Source organism: Dermacentor silvarum, chromosome 7 (assembly GCF_013339745.2).
Source record: "Dermacentor silvarum isolate Dsil-2018 chromosome 7, BIME_Dsil_1.4, whole genome shotgun sequence".
In the NCBI taxonomy this organism is placed as follows: Eukaryota; Metazoa; Arthropoda; class Arachnida; order Ixodida; family Ixodidae; genus Dermacentor; species Dermacentor silvarum.
In genome coordinates this window covers 10,834,861-10,850,764 of record NC_051160.1, presented here as the reverse complement: position 1 = coordinate 10,850,764, position 15,904 = coordinate 10,834,861, and the positions used below count along the sequence as shown (strand labels likewise).

Genomic DNA, 15,904 nt, shown 5'->3' with positions numbered 1-15,904 from the left:
GCGACTGATCATTCAATGCAAATTGGCTTTAGCAAGTTCAGCGGTGATGCACTAGTACTCAGTGACCATGATTGCATACATGCGTGACTGGGGTCATGCGTGAAGCCAGAAGTATGTGTCAGTGGCACAGAATGCACTTCTATAATATTGCCGTCTGCTATTACATGTGCAGAAAAATAATTTAGATCTGAAGTTTAATGCTGAAACTTGTTTTACTCAAACAAATGTGCTGTTCCTAATACCGTCGAACCTCAATATAGCGAACACTCATATACCAAAGTAAATTTAACAATTTTTAGTTAATACCAGTGCGTAACGAATATGTGCCTATAATGAATATCAGATATAACGTAAGTATTTTATGTTAGATATGAGTTCATTATAAGGAAGTACAATTGCATTACACTTTCATTAGGTTGTAGTTTCAGAGGCACCGTTTGATTCTTCTCTTTCTTTTGAAAATCTTGCCACACTGTTCTTGCCACAGTTATCAAAAGCTTTATGGCTGCTTTTTTCTTTTTTTTTTTTCCTTTTTCAGAATATACAACATTTATCACCACTGGGGTCTGCAGCTGGTCCTGTACATTTTCATCCTAATCAACCATCTCCTGGCTGTTTTCGAAAGGCCCGCTGTTCATGGCTGTGAGCTTCCCATTTGGGTATGTCTCTAAGAATACAAAATATTCTTTAATCAAGCTTGAATGTTTTGGAATTTGAATTTCTTTTATTGTAGAGTCATTTCCAAATTGTCATCAATTACACAGGATTGAGGTGAATCCCTGATTTGTAGTGAAATCAGCTTTAACGATTGTCAAGGCGTAGCAAATGTCCTTGACCATTAATGATGCGCCAAGGTCTTCAAGGACCAGTAGTTTTAATTGCTTTCAAGGCTTTGTAAATGACATTGACACTCAACCATCTTTGAAGTTGAATGCCATTGTCAAAGCCATTTGCAAAGCCTCGACAGCCGTTAAACCTGGACTGAAATGACGGACCTAATTGGGGCGATTCTCTCTGCGGGCGAGCTTGACGTAACTGAAGTACACTGAATCATGCTGCAAGCAGCCATTTTAGGGTGTCCTTGTGTGCAGTGAAATTCGTATGCCACTGAGGCATGTCATGCTCATCTGTGCATTGAACCACGAATTTTGTCTGTCCTGTGAAGTTTCTTTAAATTTTATGGAGTGCTCAAATGTACTTGTATTTCGATTTGGCCACACTTATAAGATTTCTTTTCCCAATGAAATACCAAATGAATAAATTTCCTAAACAGTAGTAAATGCTCAGAAGGCAAGAGTAAATGCAAATTGAAATGTTGAAGGGCATTGCTGCACACTTGTTACTGTATTGGTTTCCGGCATGACACTTTGGAGGTTCTGTTATAAAGTTTAAGCTCACTATAATGAACTCACATCCGACATGAAAATGCCTTCATTATACAGTCTACTTTTCTTAATTCAACCCTGATGGGACAGACAAAATTGATTGAATTATCTGGCAGGTCGAATTAAACAAGATGCATAAAAAATGGCAAAACACACCGTCGATTCATTTGACAGTATTTGCCAGAGTTTTGCATGCCCCCGAATCAAGCACGCACCCACTACTTTGTATGTGTCTAAAGATGAAAACCAATGTAGAAAAGCAATGTAGAAATTACTTTAATGGTCCTCGACAATGTAAAAAATTAACGTGCACCCGATTTTTTAGCAAGAAAAATGTTTTGCAATGGCGGCCGGTTTCTGAAAGTCAGCTTTGCTGCATCTTTGTAAAGTCAGCTTTGCCGCAGTACATTTGTTTTATGCGTGAAGGCATACAAACGGCGCGCAGGCTGTTTTAGTTTTACATCTGATTGGCACCGTGCAGGCACTTTTCGGCCCAATTTTCGTGAAAACAACAAGCGCGTGTTAGAATCGCGTAAATACCGTAATCAGACATTGTGAGCTACGGTTATTGCTTCGAAATATTCCTAGGGCAGGCCGAAAATAGGCATCATTGACTGGAGATTTTGATGTGTTCAACGTATTCACTGTCCCCTAAGCTCCGCCGAGACACACTGCCACTAAAGGGGTCACCATATGGGTTAGGGGCACACATGCTGACTCTTGAAGTTCGAATTATCCGGTGAAGACCAATTTAGGATAAATTTTAGGATCGAAAAATTGAGTCACTTAGCATACCCCAAAGAGGGTGAAGGCGAAAGCCTGCACGCTCAAGAGACATTCATTAAATTACTTGACATTCTAATTTGAATGCATTGTTACTTCTTACTAGTTGTTTTTCTGACCAAAGGTCCCGGGTTCAAGTGCCTTAATTGATGCTATCTTAATTAACTCTGCCTTCATTAACTTCACCCTAATTAGCACTAAAGGTCGAGGGCTTGGGTGCCTTAATTAAGTCTATAGGAAATAACTGTGCCTTAATTAACTTCACCTTTATGCCAAAGGTCGTGGTTTCAACTCCCACATAAGCTCGAGGGTTCAACTCCCACTGCAGGTCATGGGTTCGAGTCCAGGAAATTGCTCTATCTTAATTAACACGATGATGACGGTGACCAGTGCACCATCAAAATTGTTGCGTGACATTGTTTGCTTACTCATAGTTGACGATGGTGACCCGCACACTGTCAAAATTGTTCCGCGAGTGTTTGCATATAGGTAAGACACGATGCCGCATTGGTGTAGTAACTTACTAAACCAATTTGGCATCAGGTACGATTTTGCGTCGACAACACAGTTTTCACTCAAGGACATTGTAGGTCGACTGAACGATGGGACATATAAGGCTTTCACCTTAATAACTAAAGTTTGGGCTCGTGGGCAGCCGGCCCTGACCTTCGGTTGGGATCGAATTGACTGAAAAATCTAACCGGATTCAAATTAATGGAAGTCTACTGTGTTGACGTTTGACTGTATTCTATCATTTTTTTTAGCAATAAATATATTTATCTTGTTATACATATTTGACTAATAGTTCATTGCTTTGTAGTACATCTGTCAAATTCATTAGCAGTGTCCTAGATATGTAATTATGTTTACTCTATAGTTGTTATACTGCATTAACAAGTTATGCAATTACATTTTTTCCACTGTTCAGAAATTAATTTTGTTCATTTTATATGTGCCTTCTAGTCCATTTTCCGGTTTCCATTTTATTGCTGTGATTTTACATGGCTCTTTCTTAAAGGAAGGTCCTATTGCAGTCAATATTTCTTTTTGCTTCCCTCTGAACCGTGCAGCCAACTTGAAGACAGTTTGAAATCATGAACACATGGTACAAGAGTACAAAAGTAACGAATCGGCTTATGGCAGCTTTTTTTTTTTTTTTCCAAAAACAATCCGCCACTAGAACCACCTACCTCCCGCACTAATAACATTTCTTGAAATAACAATTCTTTCTTTTCATTCAAAACAGTAGAATTTTGTGATCACTAAAATTTGAATTAAAAGCGCAAGGTAAATGTGCATCCTCACAATAGAGATTTATTTTCCTTCTTTTTTTTTCGCAATCTCTGTCATGGTGTGATGGAATGATAGTATACTTGTAGATCCTGTTGCAATATCACGTGCTCATGCTGGCTGTCATCCCGCTCTTTATATAGTTGTAATATATTGCGTCTTACTGTCGCACTCCTGCCTCTATTTATGTTAAGTTGATTTTCAAGTACTGTTGTAAGTGTTGTCTTTTTCTATTTTTTTTTTTTTTACGGACTTCTACAACCAAGTAAAGGATGCTTGTGTGGATACTTGTGTTTTATCTGCATGTATTAGTGCAGATGCTAGTAGTGTTTTCTCACGGTCACTGTGATGCATGTTTTTTTCTTACATCGTTCTTTGATTGCATGACGCACTCAAAAATGAGTGCCTGGTTCGATACGCCTGGTTAGATGAGCACCTGGTCAGACACTAGCACTCTTGGACACTTTTTTTTTTTTTTTTTCGTTATCATACCCCCAGCACCTAATGGGCATTACAGAGGGTGTGGGTACATGGTTTACAATCAAAAACATTCAAGCCTATAAGGACAAGAATAAGATAAATAGGTAGAAACAGCAAATAAAAAAATAAAAAAACAGCAAAAAAAAAAGAAAAACACCTGACTATAGTGATCACGCCAACGCCGGATTTTCCGTCTTATGAGCCATATAATGCTTTCTCATTAATAAATGGTTCACAACCTTCACACAAACACTTCTCAGACTAATAAGCAACAATGTTTCACAGATTAGGTGCTTCTGAGCTGAGACTGCCCAGTAGCACACACAAGGCCCTATGCAGACTGGAATTTACTTGCCTGTAATTTATTTGTGCTTTAATAGAAATTCTGTTCTAACTAGATTATGCATTCACTTGAAAGTGTTCAAAGACTATTGCAACTTCCCCATTTGTTCTTGTCCGTCACAGGGCACCATGCTGATAGAATTCATCTGCCTGAGTTTCTATACGTTCCGGCTCGCGCAAGCAGCCAGCTTCAGCCGAGCGGAGGTATTCTGGAAGGACCCCAAGAACCTGGTCGTCATAGGCGTGGTCGGGGTCACCCTCATAGACATGGTGATCTTCTCTGCCATGGAGATGGGTGGTTTAGCGGGCATGGGCATCCGCTGCACGCGGCCGCTCAGGCCGTTCCTCATGGTCAACTTCGCGGAGAACAAACAGGTGAGGTGAACTGGAGTATAGGTGTTGCATCCGCAGAGAATCAGAGCCAAAAGTGTTGGCTTTTATGCATGTGTCCTGGTGTGCCTTAAGTTCATTTTTCACACACTTGCCATTTGCTTTAGTCATTAAGGCTATGTGCCCTGGCTTCATCGTAATTCAACATTTTTTGCGAATCCTGTGTCCCATAAACTTTTATCGCTGACCGTACATACAAAGTGTGCTACGTGCCTTTCCCCCGTGCAACGTCCTTGAGCACAGCAGGTAGTGTAAAAAACAAAGCCACAACATTTTAAGCAAGGGCCATGTGACCTTTTTGCTTCTTATGGAAGTAATGGATAGTACTTCTTGATTTCGGAATGTAGTTAAACAGTGTCAGAAAGTCTTATCGTGCATTGATAATGGCTGTCTTATCTCTGCAGGTCCGACGTGCTGTGCGGAATATTCGCAACACACTCAAAGAGATTATCTACGCGCTCATCCTGCTCTTTATGAGCATCGCTCTCTTCTCACTGCTTGCCCTAAAGCTGTTCCAACGAAGGTATGCAACCTGTATGTCTGTGCCAGCTGCAATTACAGTTTACCTGTAAGGTTTCACAGTCAAACTTCAATGTAAAAGAGGGGCACTCAAAAGAAAACTTAACCCATTAAATTCAATATTTGTTATACAGTGAGTTATTTTTCAGACTCCCTTGGGACTGTGAAAAAGTCCGAAAAATTGGGTAATCCGAAAAAACGAATGCATACCTTTAAATGCCCTCAAGGGCTCAAATTGCCACAGCCAGTACAACCTTAACGGCCTGCAAGCACAATCATTAGGCATCTCAGTGCTCGAACTATGACAAGAAACGGCGTGTGCGCACATGTATAATGAAGGAACACATTTTTGTCCCATGACAGTGGCCCCTTTGTGCTCTTGGTATGCTTCACCGCAATACATTGCATATGTTAGACCGTGTAACTTAGCTGTATTGCGGTGAAACTGACTTTCGAGAATCGGCATTTTGCAACATGTCAGGCGTCTCGGTGTTCGTACTGTGACAGGAGACATTAGGTGCATGCATGTATAGTTAAAGGAGCCCTAAACTACTTTTTATTAAAGTCAAGAAATCTATTTGAAGTTAAATTAGACTACGTATTTCAGAAATACTTTGCCGCACAAAGTTCTTCAATGCGTTCAGCAGAAGCGGAGTTATTGTCAATCAAACATACTGTTCACAGTGTGTCACCTACTCTTACTTGGGGGCAGGAGGGGTGCACACAGGCGTTACCCTCGATGGAGGAGAGACACGACTGGCAGCACAGCAAACGAGGATTTAATATGTACAAGGACGGTAAAAGCACGAGGCACACAGAACTAAAGACATAACTCAATCAAAATGCTGATTCAATACTGAATAAAAAAAACTACCAAAAAATGCTCACGCAAACAAGGGACACTCTATCTTGGTTTCAGAGCCTAACTCTGTCTTGGAGTCCCTAAGTCAGTCTTAGCCCTGACTCGTCAAAGCCTGGCCACCATGGCCCCGGCCTAACTGCGTTGCAAAGCAGAAACGTGGGCTATTACGGACCGTCGACTTGAAGTTCCTCTCGTCAGGTCCAAGTCGTATAGAAAGTGGGTGCGCATTTCATTCGGGGCCATGTTAGATTTTGGCATATACTGCCAAATGAATCAACTCTGTATTGACATTTTTTATGCATCTTGTCTAATTCGACCCGCTGGATAATTTGGATAATTCGATCAATTTTGTCGGTCCTGTCAGGGCCTAATAATAGAGGTCGACTGTAGCAGTAGAATACTTAATAAAATAAACTACAGCCAACAAAATTTTAAATTTACTATCTTATATCCATGAAATTGTTTTACAGACGATCCCGGATATATATGTATGTATGTATATATATTATAAAACTTGCATATATCGAATTATTGTCTGTATCGAACAGTTGGAAAATCCCCTTGAATATCCCATGCAGAAGTATAGCGATGTACTACGTGTATATTGAACTCCCATTCACAGCCACATTCGATATATATCTAATGCTGCGCCGCACCACGCCCCTGCAAGTGCGCTTCTCCTAACGGTAATGTGACCTTTTTTTGGCGGCGTCAGAAATATTAAATGCCGAAAAATTTTAAATAGCATGGTTTTGGCAGATTCTGTGTAACAAGAGATTGATTCTGAAGGCCAGTACATACCATGGAAGAAAAATGAGCAGGGTGCTTTCAGTTTTGCTCGCTGCACATATGGATGGCTCATGCAAACTGCAGCCGTTTGTTATCGCAAACTGCCAATACGAATCTGACTACGACCTCCACTTGGACAGATGTTCATATTACAGTTTAAATTTAACAAGACCACCACATGCCACATCCGCACTTTGGGGAAAGACCCCCCCCTGTGTAACAGTGGCATGCAAGACTCATCGCTGTGCGATTCGCAGGTCTGCACTGAAGGCGTTTGATTTGTGCTCGCATGCTTACACGTGAGTGGGAATGGACTTGGACTTTCTGCAAGCTGAAAGCCACTTTCAAAATTGTGTGTGTAGTGTTGGCAGTCACCGATGCAGGGGCCTGAGGTGAAGGGCCAAGAACAAAGGGACGTACTGGCTGCGAGACATTGAAGAGCTGAGTGGCATGCAAAAAGAGGCGCGCAGACTTTTTAGGGCAGTCGAGAAGCGAGGGTGACTGGTTCCTACAGGAAGTCGGCTCCAAAACCAGACACAATGTCCGCCTGTCTCATTGCCCACCTATGGCGATCAGTCATTTAAACGACGTATTGTTGGTATTGTAACGGACACGTGGCCAGGCACATTCTTGTGCTATTCGCAGTACAAGTGTGCTGATGGTGGCATGGCACATATTCATACGGACTATCTTGCTCCCGCGGTGCGTCCTTCTACCTTCAATAAAAACTTGCAACAAGCATTACAACACGCGCGAGGCACATAGCGGTCTTGCGTTCGAGCAACGCGGGCTTTTAGGATTACCATTGCAATCAGTATATCAAAGACCATGCCTCACAACGAGGGACTTGCAAGGTTCTTGAGCAAGAAATAAGTAAAATTTTGCTCGTTCGAAACGACCTTGGGGAAGCAAATCATTAAGTTCCCGCTTTTCACAATCTCAGGAAACTGTCTGAGACGTGCAAAGGTCTCAGATGAGCTTAAGATAGGCATATTTTATATTTCTAATTATCAATAAATAAAGCTATTTCGCGATTCCCTTTGAGTTCGATATATCTGGTATTGGACTGTATCCATGTTTGTTATTTTCAGGTTATACTGTATACAGTCATTTGGCCTTTTGGCTGAATTTTGTAACATTTGAAAGTATTGGCACAAACTATATAATCTTTTATACGCTATTACATCAGCATCCTAGTTGCCATGCATTGCTTGCCAAGTCCAACACTATGTGGTCATCTGGCTGCATTGTGCAACACTGAAAAGTAGTGGCATCAAAAATGAGATACTTTAACTTAGTCTCTGTCCATACATCCCAACAATTAAGACGCTGTGATGACTTGCAGGTGCCTACTGGTTATTAGAGCTGTTTATTTTTATGCAGACTGAGCAATTATATGAACAGCCTCCCTTGCCTTCACTAGTGAGCTATATGCTTTTCTTTCTTTTATAACTAGATCTTTATTCTACCCGGATGGCCGTCCATACTTCAAGGACTACTTTGACATTTACTTCAGCCTGTACGTTTTAATTACCACTGCTAATCATCCTGATGTAATGTGAGTACATTTAAAATGGCTTTCTTTTTGTCACTTCTCAAAGTACTGAGAAATAACTGAGAATGCTTACCTTCACCTTTCAGGATGCCTGCTTACAACGACAATTCCTGGTTTGCCCTGTTCTTCGTGGTCTACACACTTATTTGTCTTTACATATTCATGAACATCATTTTGGCCGTGATATACTACAACTATCGTGAGAATCTCAAGGTATGTGTCTCATTATGGGAGAAGATAAATTTAAGAAAAAGGGTGGGTGGAGAATAGAGCACAGAAGAGTGCAAATATTACTGTACGTTTTTTATGAGTTTATCTTCTTAATCTGTTTGCTTGTCTTGAATATCCAACGGGGCCATAAGCTCTCTCCAACGTTTGGTGTTCAATCGTAGTCAGTGTTTAGAGAGACACTGAAGGAAAATGTAACTCATTCTAGATTGATAAGAGTAGGTTTTTCAATGTCAAATTTGTCATTTATAGCGAAAGCAGAGCTTTTGTAAGCGAGAAAATGACAAAAATGGAAAATTGGAGTGGCATCATCTGTTGTGGACTATGGTACCTCTCCTGTAATGTCAACACTGACTGAACCACAGAGAGCGCTATAGATGGCGGTCACCTGGAAATTACGTGAACATGTCTGTTTTCGGCATGGGCGGTGCAAAGTGAGGAGCAGCAGCAGAACTTTCTGTGCCAATTTTCTGTGCAACAGAGTAACACACAGAAAATAGTGGCACACAGCAACCGGTGATATACTTTTGGACAAATAATCTATTGATGTAGCTCGTAGCTCTCTATCGATTTAGTTGATAGCGCGACTTAATATTTGCCTTTAGTGTCCCTTTAAGCTTTCATGCCATATCCATGGAAGACTTAACCCTTCAGTGACATTGTCCTTACAATGAAAAATGTTGCAGTTCCACCCAAAAGGCAAAGCATCGATTGCGATAGCAAATTAGTAGACAACTACTATACGAATTAAGGATAGTAGTTTTATCGGCTGTATAAACTTGTAAACATTCGATTACTAACTAAATTAAAAGCACAGTGTCACATTTAAAGATGAACACATCTTGCTCGATGAACGCAGAAACTCTCTTTCAAAATGCTTGAGTGAGAAGGCATGGCAGCAGTAGCGAGCAAATTGACCTTCATGCCATTTCTCGCTTCAACGCGAACTAAACGTCGAAAGCAGAGTGCATACGAAGCTACCAGCACTGGTTGCACTTTGTCCACATCGCAGATCGCTTTGAAGATGAGGCCTACGCGGGCGCGCACGACAATAGTTCTGTGTTGTGCTTATATCCCTACTCTGTCATATATGTGAATTTTGAATAATGACTCTTTGTTAACTGCTATGAAATCATGTACATGAAGAAGCCTCTGCCAGTTCTGGTGACCAGTATTCCTGCCCCTGTAAGGGTCCTTTATTTTGCCTAACTGCATAAACTAACAAGCGAATAAAATAAAAAAATAAGCAGCTGAACGTCGGCAATGGACTAGTTCATCTTTTCTGCATGCAATCATTCTATTGCGCACACTTCCTGAAAGCATGATCAGGTCAAACGAGATTTTGCATGGGTTAATGGGCCGTATGATATCCCAAGAAACATTGTCATTGCAACACCTATGAAAGAAAGAAGAAAAAAGAAAATGTTTCCTGCATGTTCACAGCTTGCGACTGCAATTTGAAAGTTGTATCATCGTCTCTGTTTTCGTTTGTTATTTATTGTATTCTATTCTGGTTTGTTTGTTCTACTCGTCTTTCACTGTTTTTACATCTTTATGGACTCTTGTTTGTTACTTCAATGTGGGTTCAGTGCAGTAAGGAAAGTTAATTTAAACTACTGAGTGCTATGTTGCAGTAATAAAATCTAATTGTGTGCCACCTGTCGTTGTAGCATGAGACAGTTACTTGCATTGGCTTTGTATACAAAGCAATAGAGCTTAATGGTCTGATAATGAACATTGTTTTATTCAGTATTTAAAAGCTCTGAGCAACTAGAACCTGTATGTCCGGCATGGTGCAGGCATGCAGTTATGTTAACAGAACTTGCCACAATGTGGTTCAATAATAACGAGGTTTAGTATAGCATATGTTTGCTATACATGTCCTGCAGTGGACATAAATATAGGCTGATGATGTTGATGATATTTGCTACCATAAACATGAACCAGAATTCTACAAAGCCTACGAAACTTTTTCCAGACTGCAGTCAGTATGTCTCACTCTCAATGAAGAGAGACACCCCACCACATTGGGTCACATTCCATACCACCATATTTAACGAGGGCCAATACTTTTTTTTTTCAAGGATAATAATACATCGGAATAGTTCACCAAATTTACCAGATTTTCACATTATGCAGCCTGTCGTCAAAATTGGAATTGTCAGCGTTTTCTTTCTTTGTATGGCCTGTTTTGACCCTTGTAGGCCGTGTAGTATACAATAAAATAAATAAAATTCTACGTCGATTCAATGGAACTCGAATGCGCAACTTTTAAACTGCATGCAAATTAAACTTTGTTTTACTGCAACTCGTACCACAGCAGACATTGCACTTCTGGAGTCATCACTCCCACTTGGATAAAGTGCAACCAGAAAAACATTAAAAGAGTATCCGTATGAGCTGGGCTACATTTATAATTTGGACTGGTTCACGTCTTTTTTTTTTCCCCCAGAAGTGTTGTCCACTCACGGTAGTTTGGTATTTTATCTGTTTTTTAAAGGTAGAAGTGCAGAACATGGTTGGAGTGAAGCGTGACAACCTGTCTCGTGCCTTCGACCTCCTAAAAGTTCGTGATGGAGATTCCTTCGTTATCACGTACAGCCGGTTTGTGGCACTGCTCGATAAGATACCACCAGCAAGAAGTGAAATCACGAAAAAAATTCTTTGGTATGTGCTCGACCAGAATGGGGATAACAAAGTGGGTGAGTTTCTTTGCTTTCTTGTGGTTCTGCTGCACGTCTGTTAGCACCCACTCGACACTTGCGGCGGCTTTCCTCTTCAAAATTTTCCAGTTTCTTGACTTCCCTTGTTCCAGCATGTTGGCTGCTTGTTCTGACATCTTGTGTGATCATTCGAACATGTTGACCAGTCATTTAGACATGCCTAGAGCTTGTTTTGACATGCTGATTGCTTTTACAGCATGTTGAATGATCATTTAGTGTGCTGACTAGTTATTCTAGCATGGTGAGTGATTATTCCGACATGCTGACTGATCGTTCCGACATGTTGACCGATCATTTTGAGCATACTGATCAATCATTCTAACGTGCCAAGTTGTTATTCTGCCATCCTAGCCGCTTGTTCCGACATGTTGACTGATCATTCTGACGTGTAAACTAATCATTCCAGTATGCTGAGTGATCTTTCCAACATGTTGACTACATACTTCGAAATGTTGACTCTGTCCTTTTGACTGCACAGCACATGCGAAAACTGGAACTGGGATTTCGACATTACACAGCCAGTAGAAGTACTATGGAAGTTAAATTACTAATTTAAATTCCATAGCACTTCAACTGGCTATGTAATGATGCTTAGCTGTGCTTAGCTTGCATCCATCCATCTACATAGCACAATGGCGGGTGGTAAAGCCTGTAACAACATAAGCAGACATCCTTGTTCATATGGTTACCCGCCGTGGTGGCGTAATGGCTTTGGCATTGCGCCACTAAGCTCGAGGACATGGCATCGAATCCCAGCCTCAACGGCCGCATTTCAATGGTGGTGAAATGCAAACACGCCTGTGTACCATGGATTGGGTGCACTTTAATGAACACCAGGCGGTCTAAATTAATCCAGAGTCTCCCCACCACGGCGTGCCTCATAATCATACCTTGGTCTTGGCACGTAAAACCCCAGAATTTAATTCAATTGTTCATGTGGTTGATAAATGAATGAAACCTGTGTAGTGGCAATTTTGATGGTTATGTCAAATTTACCTGAGTTCTACGCATTGATTTATGCCTCCTTCATCTAATGCCCTCGAACGCTTGATGGGCCGTAAATAACAGGAAACATGTTAGGTGCTACCTTCTATTAATGAAATCTGGTTAGGTCTAAGCCTGTGCTAACCAAGCAGTACTCTATGCATCAGTCTCTCGAAGAAACACTTGTGGACATGGATCGACCTTCCTCTAGAGTTTATTGGTTAATGTAAAATAAATGATAGTCATTTAAGCATTGAGTTGGGGTTCAAATTTTAATCAGTTAAGCGATTATTTTGAGCTAGGTGTCAGTTTTACAAGTTGTGGAAAAATCCAATAACCCTCATTTCATTTTTGTCATGAAATGATTTTCACTGCTACTCTTATGTTCAATGCAAGCCACATTAGGATGGGTTCTGAACTCTAGCCTTAGTTCCCATTGCTACCTCTGTTCAGTAAATGAACATTGAAGATAAAACCTTAAATTTTGACACTGTTTTCATGATTGCAACATTCTTACGATTGCTTGCGTACTTTCACACTGACCTTCGAAAATGCTGACTTTTGTGAATGCTTATCTGCAGACCTTCCAGATTTCATGTACCTCGCTGACCTGCTGAATGTACAAATAGTTGAAACTGAAGAGACTCAGAACTGCTTTGAGAGGTTCATGCCAAGTATCTACAACTGTGTGGTGTCCCAATGGATTCGCACTGTGACAGCTCATCTGTAAGTTGAAATCTTTTCAGCCTCACGGGGGAAATTTTTAGCTGTTACAAAAAAATTAGATTGCATACTTCTGAATTAACATATTTTTGAACAGCAATGTCGGACATTTTTACCAAATGTTTTGGTAAAGACTGATTTGTAAGAATAGTGCAGAGGGATAAAAAGGTATATTTTATTTTATTTTTTCGAAACATTTGGTCACATTGGTTGCTTTTCAATGATTGCTTTTTAACTATGTTACTTATCAACCATATTTAGATAGTCCAGGACAGAGGGTGCAATTGTGGAACTCAAGGGGGTTGGTGCTTGAGGCATGTACACTTGGTAGGCTTTCCAAGATTAGTGCCACTTTCGAGATATCCATGGCCAAAATTTACCATAATACACGTTGAGTGTTCCTTCATGTTTCATCCCATGGTGCATAAGAAATGAAAACCTTGTAAAAATAGTGAGTAGAAAGTGAACTCATTCCACCTCAAGTTTACCAGCAGTTATCTGGGAACTCCTGGAGCCCTGTCTTGAGATGCATAGTAACTAACATGTTTTGAACATCGGCCATTTTCAATTCTTCAATTGCAACATGTCTTCTAAAGTATACAATTAAGAAGTTAATTCGTGTATCTTAATTAACTGAAGACTAATCAATGATTGTCGCGTTTCTGGTGCTTGTGGGCACGATGAATGTGTCGCCAAGAATGTATACCGCTCTATCCCTACTGCACTGTTTTATGAATGTGTCTTTGCTAAAACACTTCGTTTATTAAAACATTAGTGTATCAAACTAGTGCGATGGTCTGATCATGTAAGCAAGGTTTTCTAAATGTGCTATGCTGCTTTCATTTAGAAAGTCATCTACACTTTAAGTCATTTAGAAAGGATGCTGCCGCATGCGAGCATTGAAAGAAGTAATGTTTCATGACGAAACTTTACAAAAACAGGAGGAACTTTCCTTTATGAATTTGTCTAGAACAGGTCTCTTTAAAAGCTGGTTAGCAATGACACTGCATTGTGTGCTTGCAGCCTGCCGTAGTATTCCAGGGTGTCTAGCAAACTCAATAACGGTGGAAACATGGAGTTGTTAGTGAAAGTATAAGCACCTGGATAAAGTGTGCAATTTTCAGGGGAACCGTCAAACAGTGAATCATCTGAAGAAAAGTGATTCAAGTGAAACACAATGTTGCCAAAATTCCTGGTTAGGTTTTTCTCAAAGCTACATTCCGAGCAATAGAAATGTGAAAAGAGCTCCTAAGCTGTTTAATGACAGACATTAGGGGTGTGCGAATAGTGATCCTTGAGATCGCATCGAATAATGCCAGAAGCGAATTGAATCGAATAGTTTTTGAATAATGAACAGCCGTTATCCGAATGAATATAAAACAGTGTTCACATCCTAGTATTCTTGAAGTTAGCAAGTTTCTGTCATTAAATAATACGTTATGAAGCATGGTTTATTAAAAGTGCAAATGGAGCATTAGGAGCAAGCAAGTAGTTTCTTCACATGCACAGGACTCTTAAGTAAGCGTGAATGATCGCTATAGCCTACTTTATTACGCAAGTTCTCATGTTATTTGTCTATACTATGCCCGCGGGAGTGAAAATTTACCTGTACTTTTGCTCCAGTTTTATGTTTAATTGGGTGCAGTTGACGTTTTGAAATATTTGAAATGTATTTGAAAAATATTCGCATTTACGAATAGCGACTATTCTATTTAAAGACTGAATCGAATGGGACACTATTCAATTCATAATTCGAAAGTTTCAGCTATTCGCACACCCCTAACTGACATCTGAGGATGCTCACAGGGCCAGGGGTCGCTGCAATGGCTTCACACTGGAACTAGCAAAGAAGAAAAACGGACAATTTATTAAAAAGTGCAACTTTAATAAATGTGGCTTAAACTAGCATAGTTCCCTCTTGCTCAATTAGCAGCAGTAGTATTATCGCAACAACAAAGCCATGGATATTACTTCAAGCACTTCAGACACACGCATTACATTCTTTATTATTTAAGCTCCTATAAAGAAATTGCACTTGTACAAATATAGAGTGCACAGCAGGACGGCACTGGTTAGGATTCCATAGCTTTATTCTCTCTCTTTTGCTTATTTCTTTTTTTTTTCCAAATGTTGATTCTAGAATTTTTGTTGCGCCATTTCAGCAAATAGTGCCACTATTTCAAACATGGAAGTTGTGCTCAAATACTAGTAGTTAGAAGAGAAACCTGGAAATGTTATAAAAAACTGAAACAAGGGATTTGCTAGACACCGTGGAGTTGTAACTCTTCCAGTGTTTTTGTTCCTGGGCTACAAAGTTCTCTCAAGTATACTAGAGACTGCACGTTGACAAACACTGGTGCCTGCCTTTGCATGTTGCCGCCTGCTATTGCTAAGTGCTCCATGAGATGGTTAGCGAGTTTCTTATAAGGTACCGCTGTTTGTATTTTGTGGCAGCAGCTGCACTCTTGAGTGCTGGAGATGGGTAAGGATTCCTTTTATGTATTCTGTATTGCTTGCACACTTCAGTAAACAAACCTTTCTTCTGCACGAAGAATTCTTATTACCTTTCCATCTCGCTACTTATAACTTTATCTAATTTATTCATTACACTATAATTTTATATAAGGTCTTTGCAGGTGGCAAATATGCGAATCCACGGTTCGCATATTGCCTTGAATATGCAATTCGCAAATATGCGAATCAACAAACAATAAATATTACAAAGCACAATCGCTGTTCCTAAAATGCTATGCCTGTAGGATTTGTTGTGTAGCATTTCAGGCGTGACAGTTGCAATGAAGGTTCCTTCAGCATGTCAGATGCGAGAATACTGCCGCGGTCAGCCTGGCAG

General features: G+C 40.3%; 1 protein-coding gene across 4 annotated transcripts in view; it reads left to right on the top strand.

Annotated features, from left to right (window-relative positions):
• Positions 1-15,904, top strand: part of LOC119457541 (two pore calcium channel protein 1) — a 45,258-nt gene that overhangs the window by 12,719 nt on the left and 16,635 nt on the right. For all 4 annotated transcript variants that reach the window (XM_037719145.2, XM_037719147.2, XM_037719146.2 and 1 more), the window contains exons 4-10: positions 539-659; positions 4,404-4,655; positions 5,075-5,193; positions 8,297-8,398; positions 8,482-8,608; positions 11,124-11,325; positions 12,912-13,056. In XM_037719145.2, coding sequence (XP_037575073.1) covers positions 539-659; positions 4,404-4,655; positions 5,075-5,193; positions 8,297-8,398; positions 8,482-8,608; positions 11,124-11,325; positions 12,912-13,056 — 1,068 coding nt within the window. The remainder of the gene's footprint in view (positions 1-538; positions 660-4,403; positions 4,656-5,074; positions 5,194-8,296; positions 8,399-8,481; positions 8,609-11,123; positions 11,326-12,911; positions 13,057-15,904) is intronic.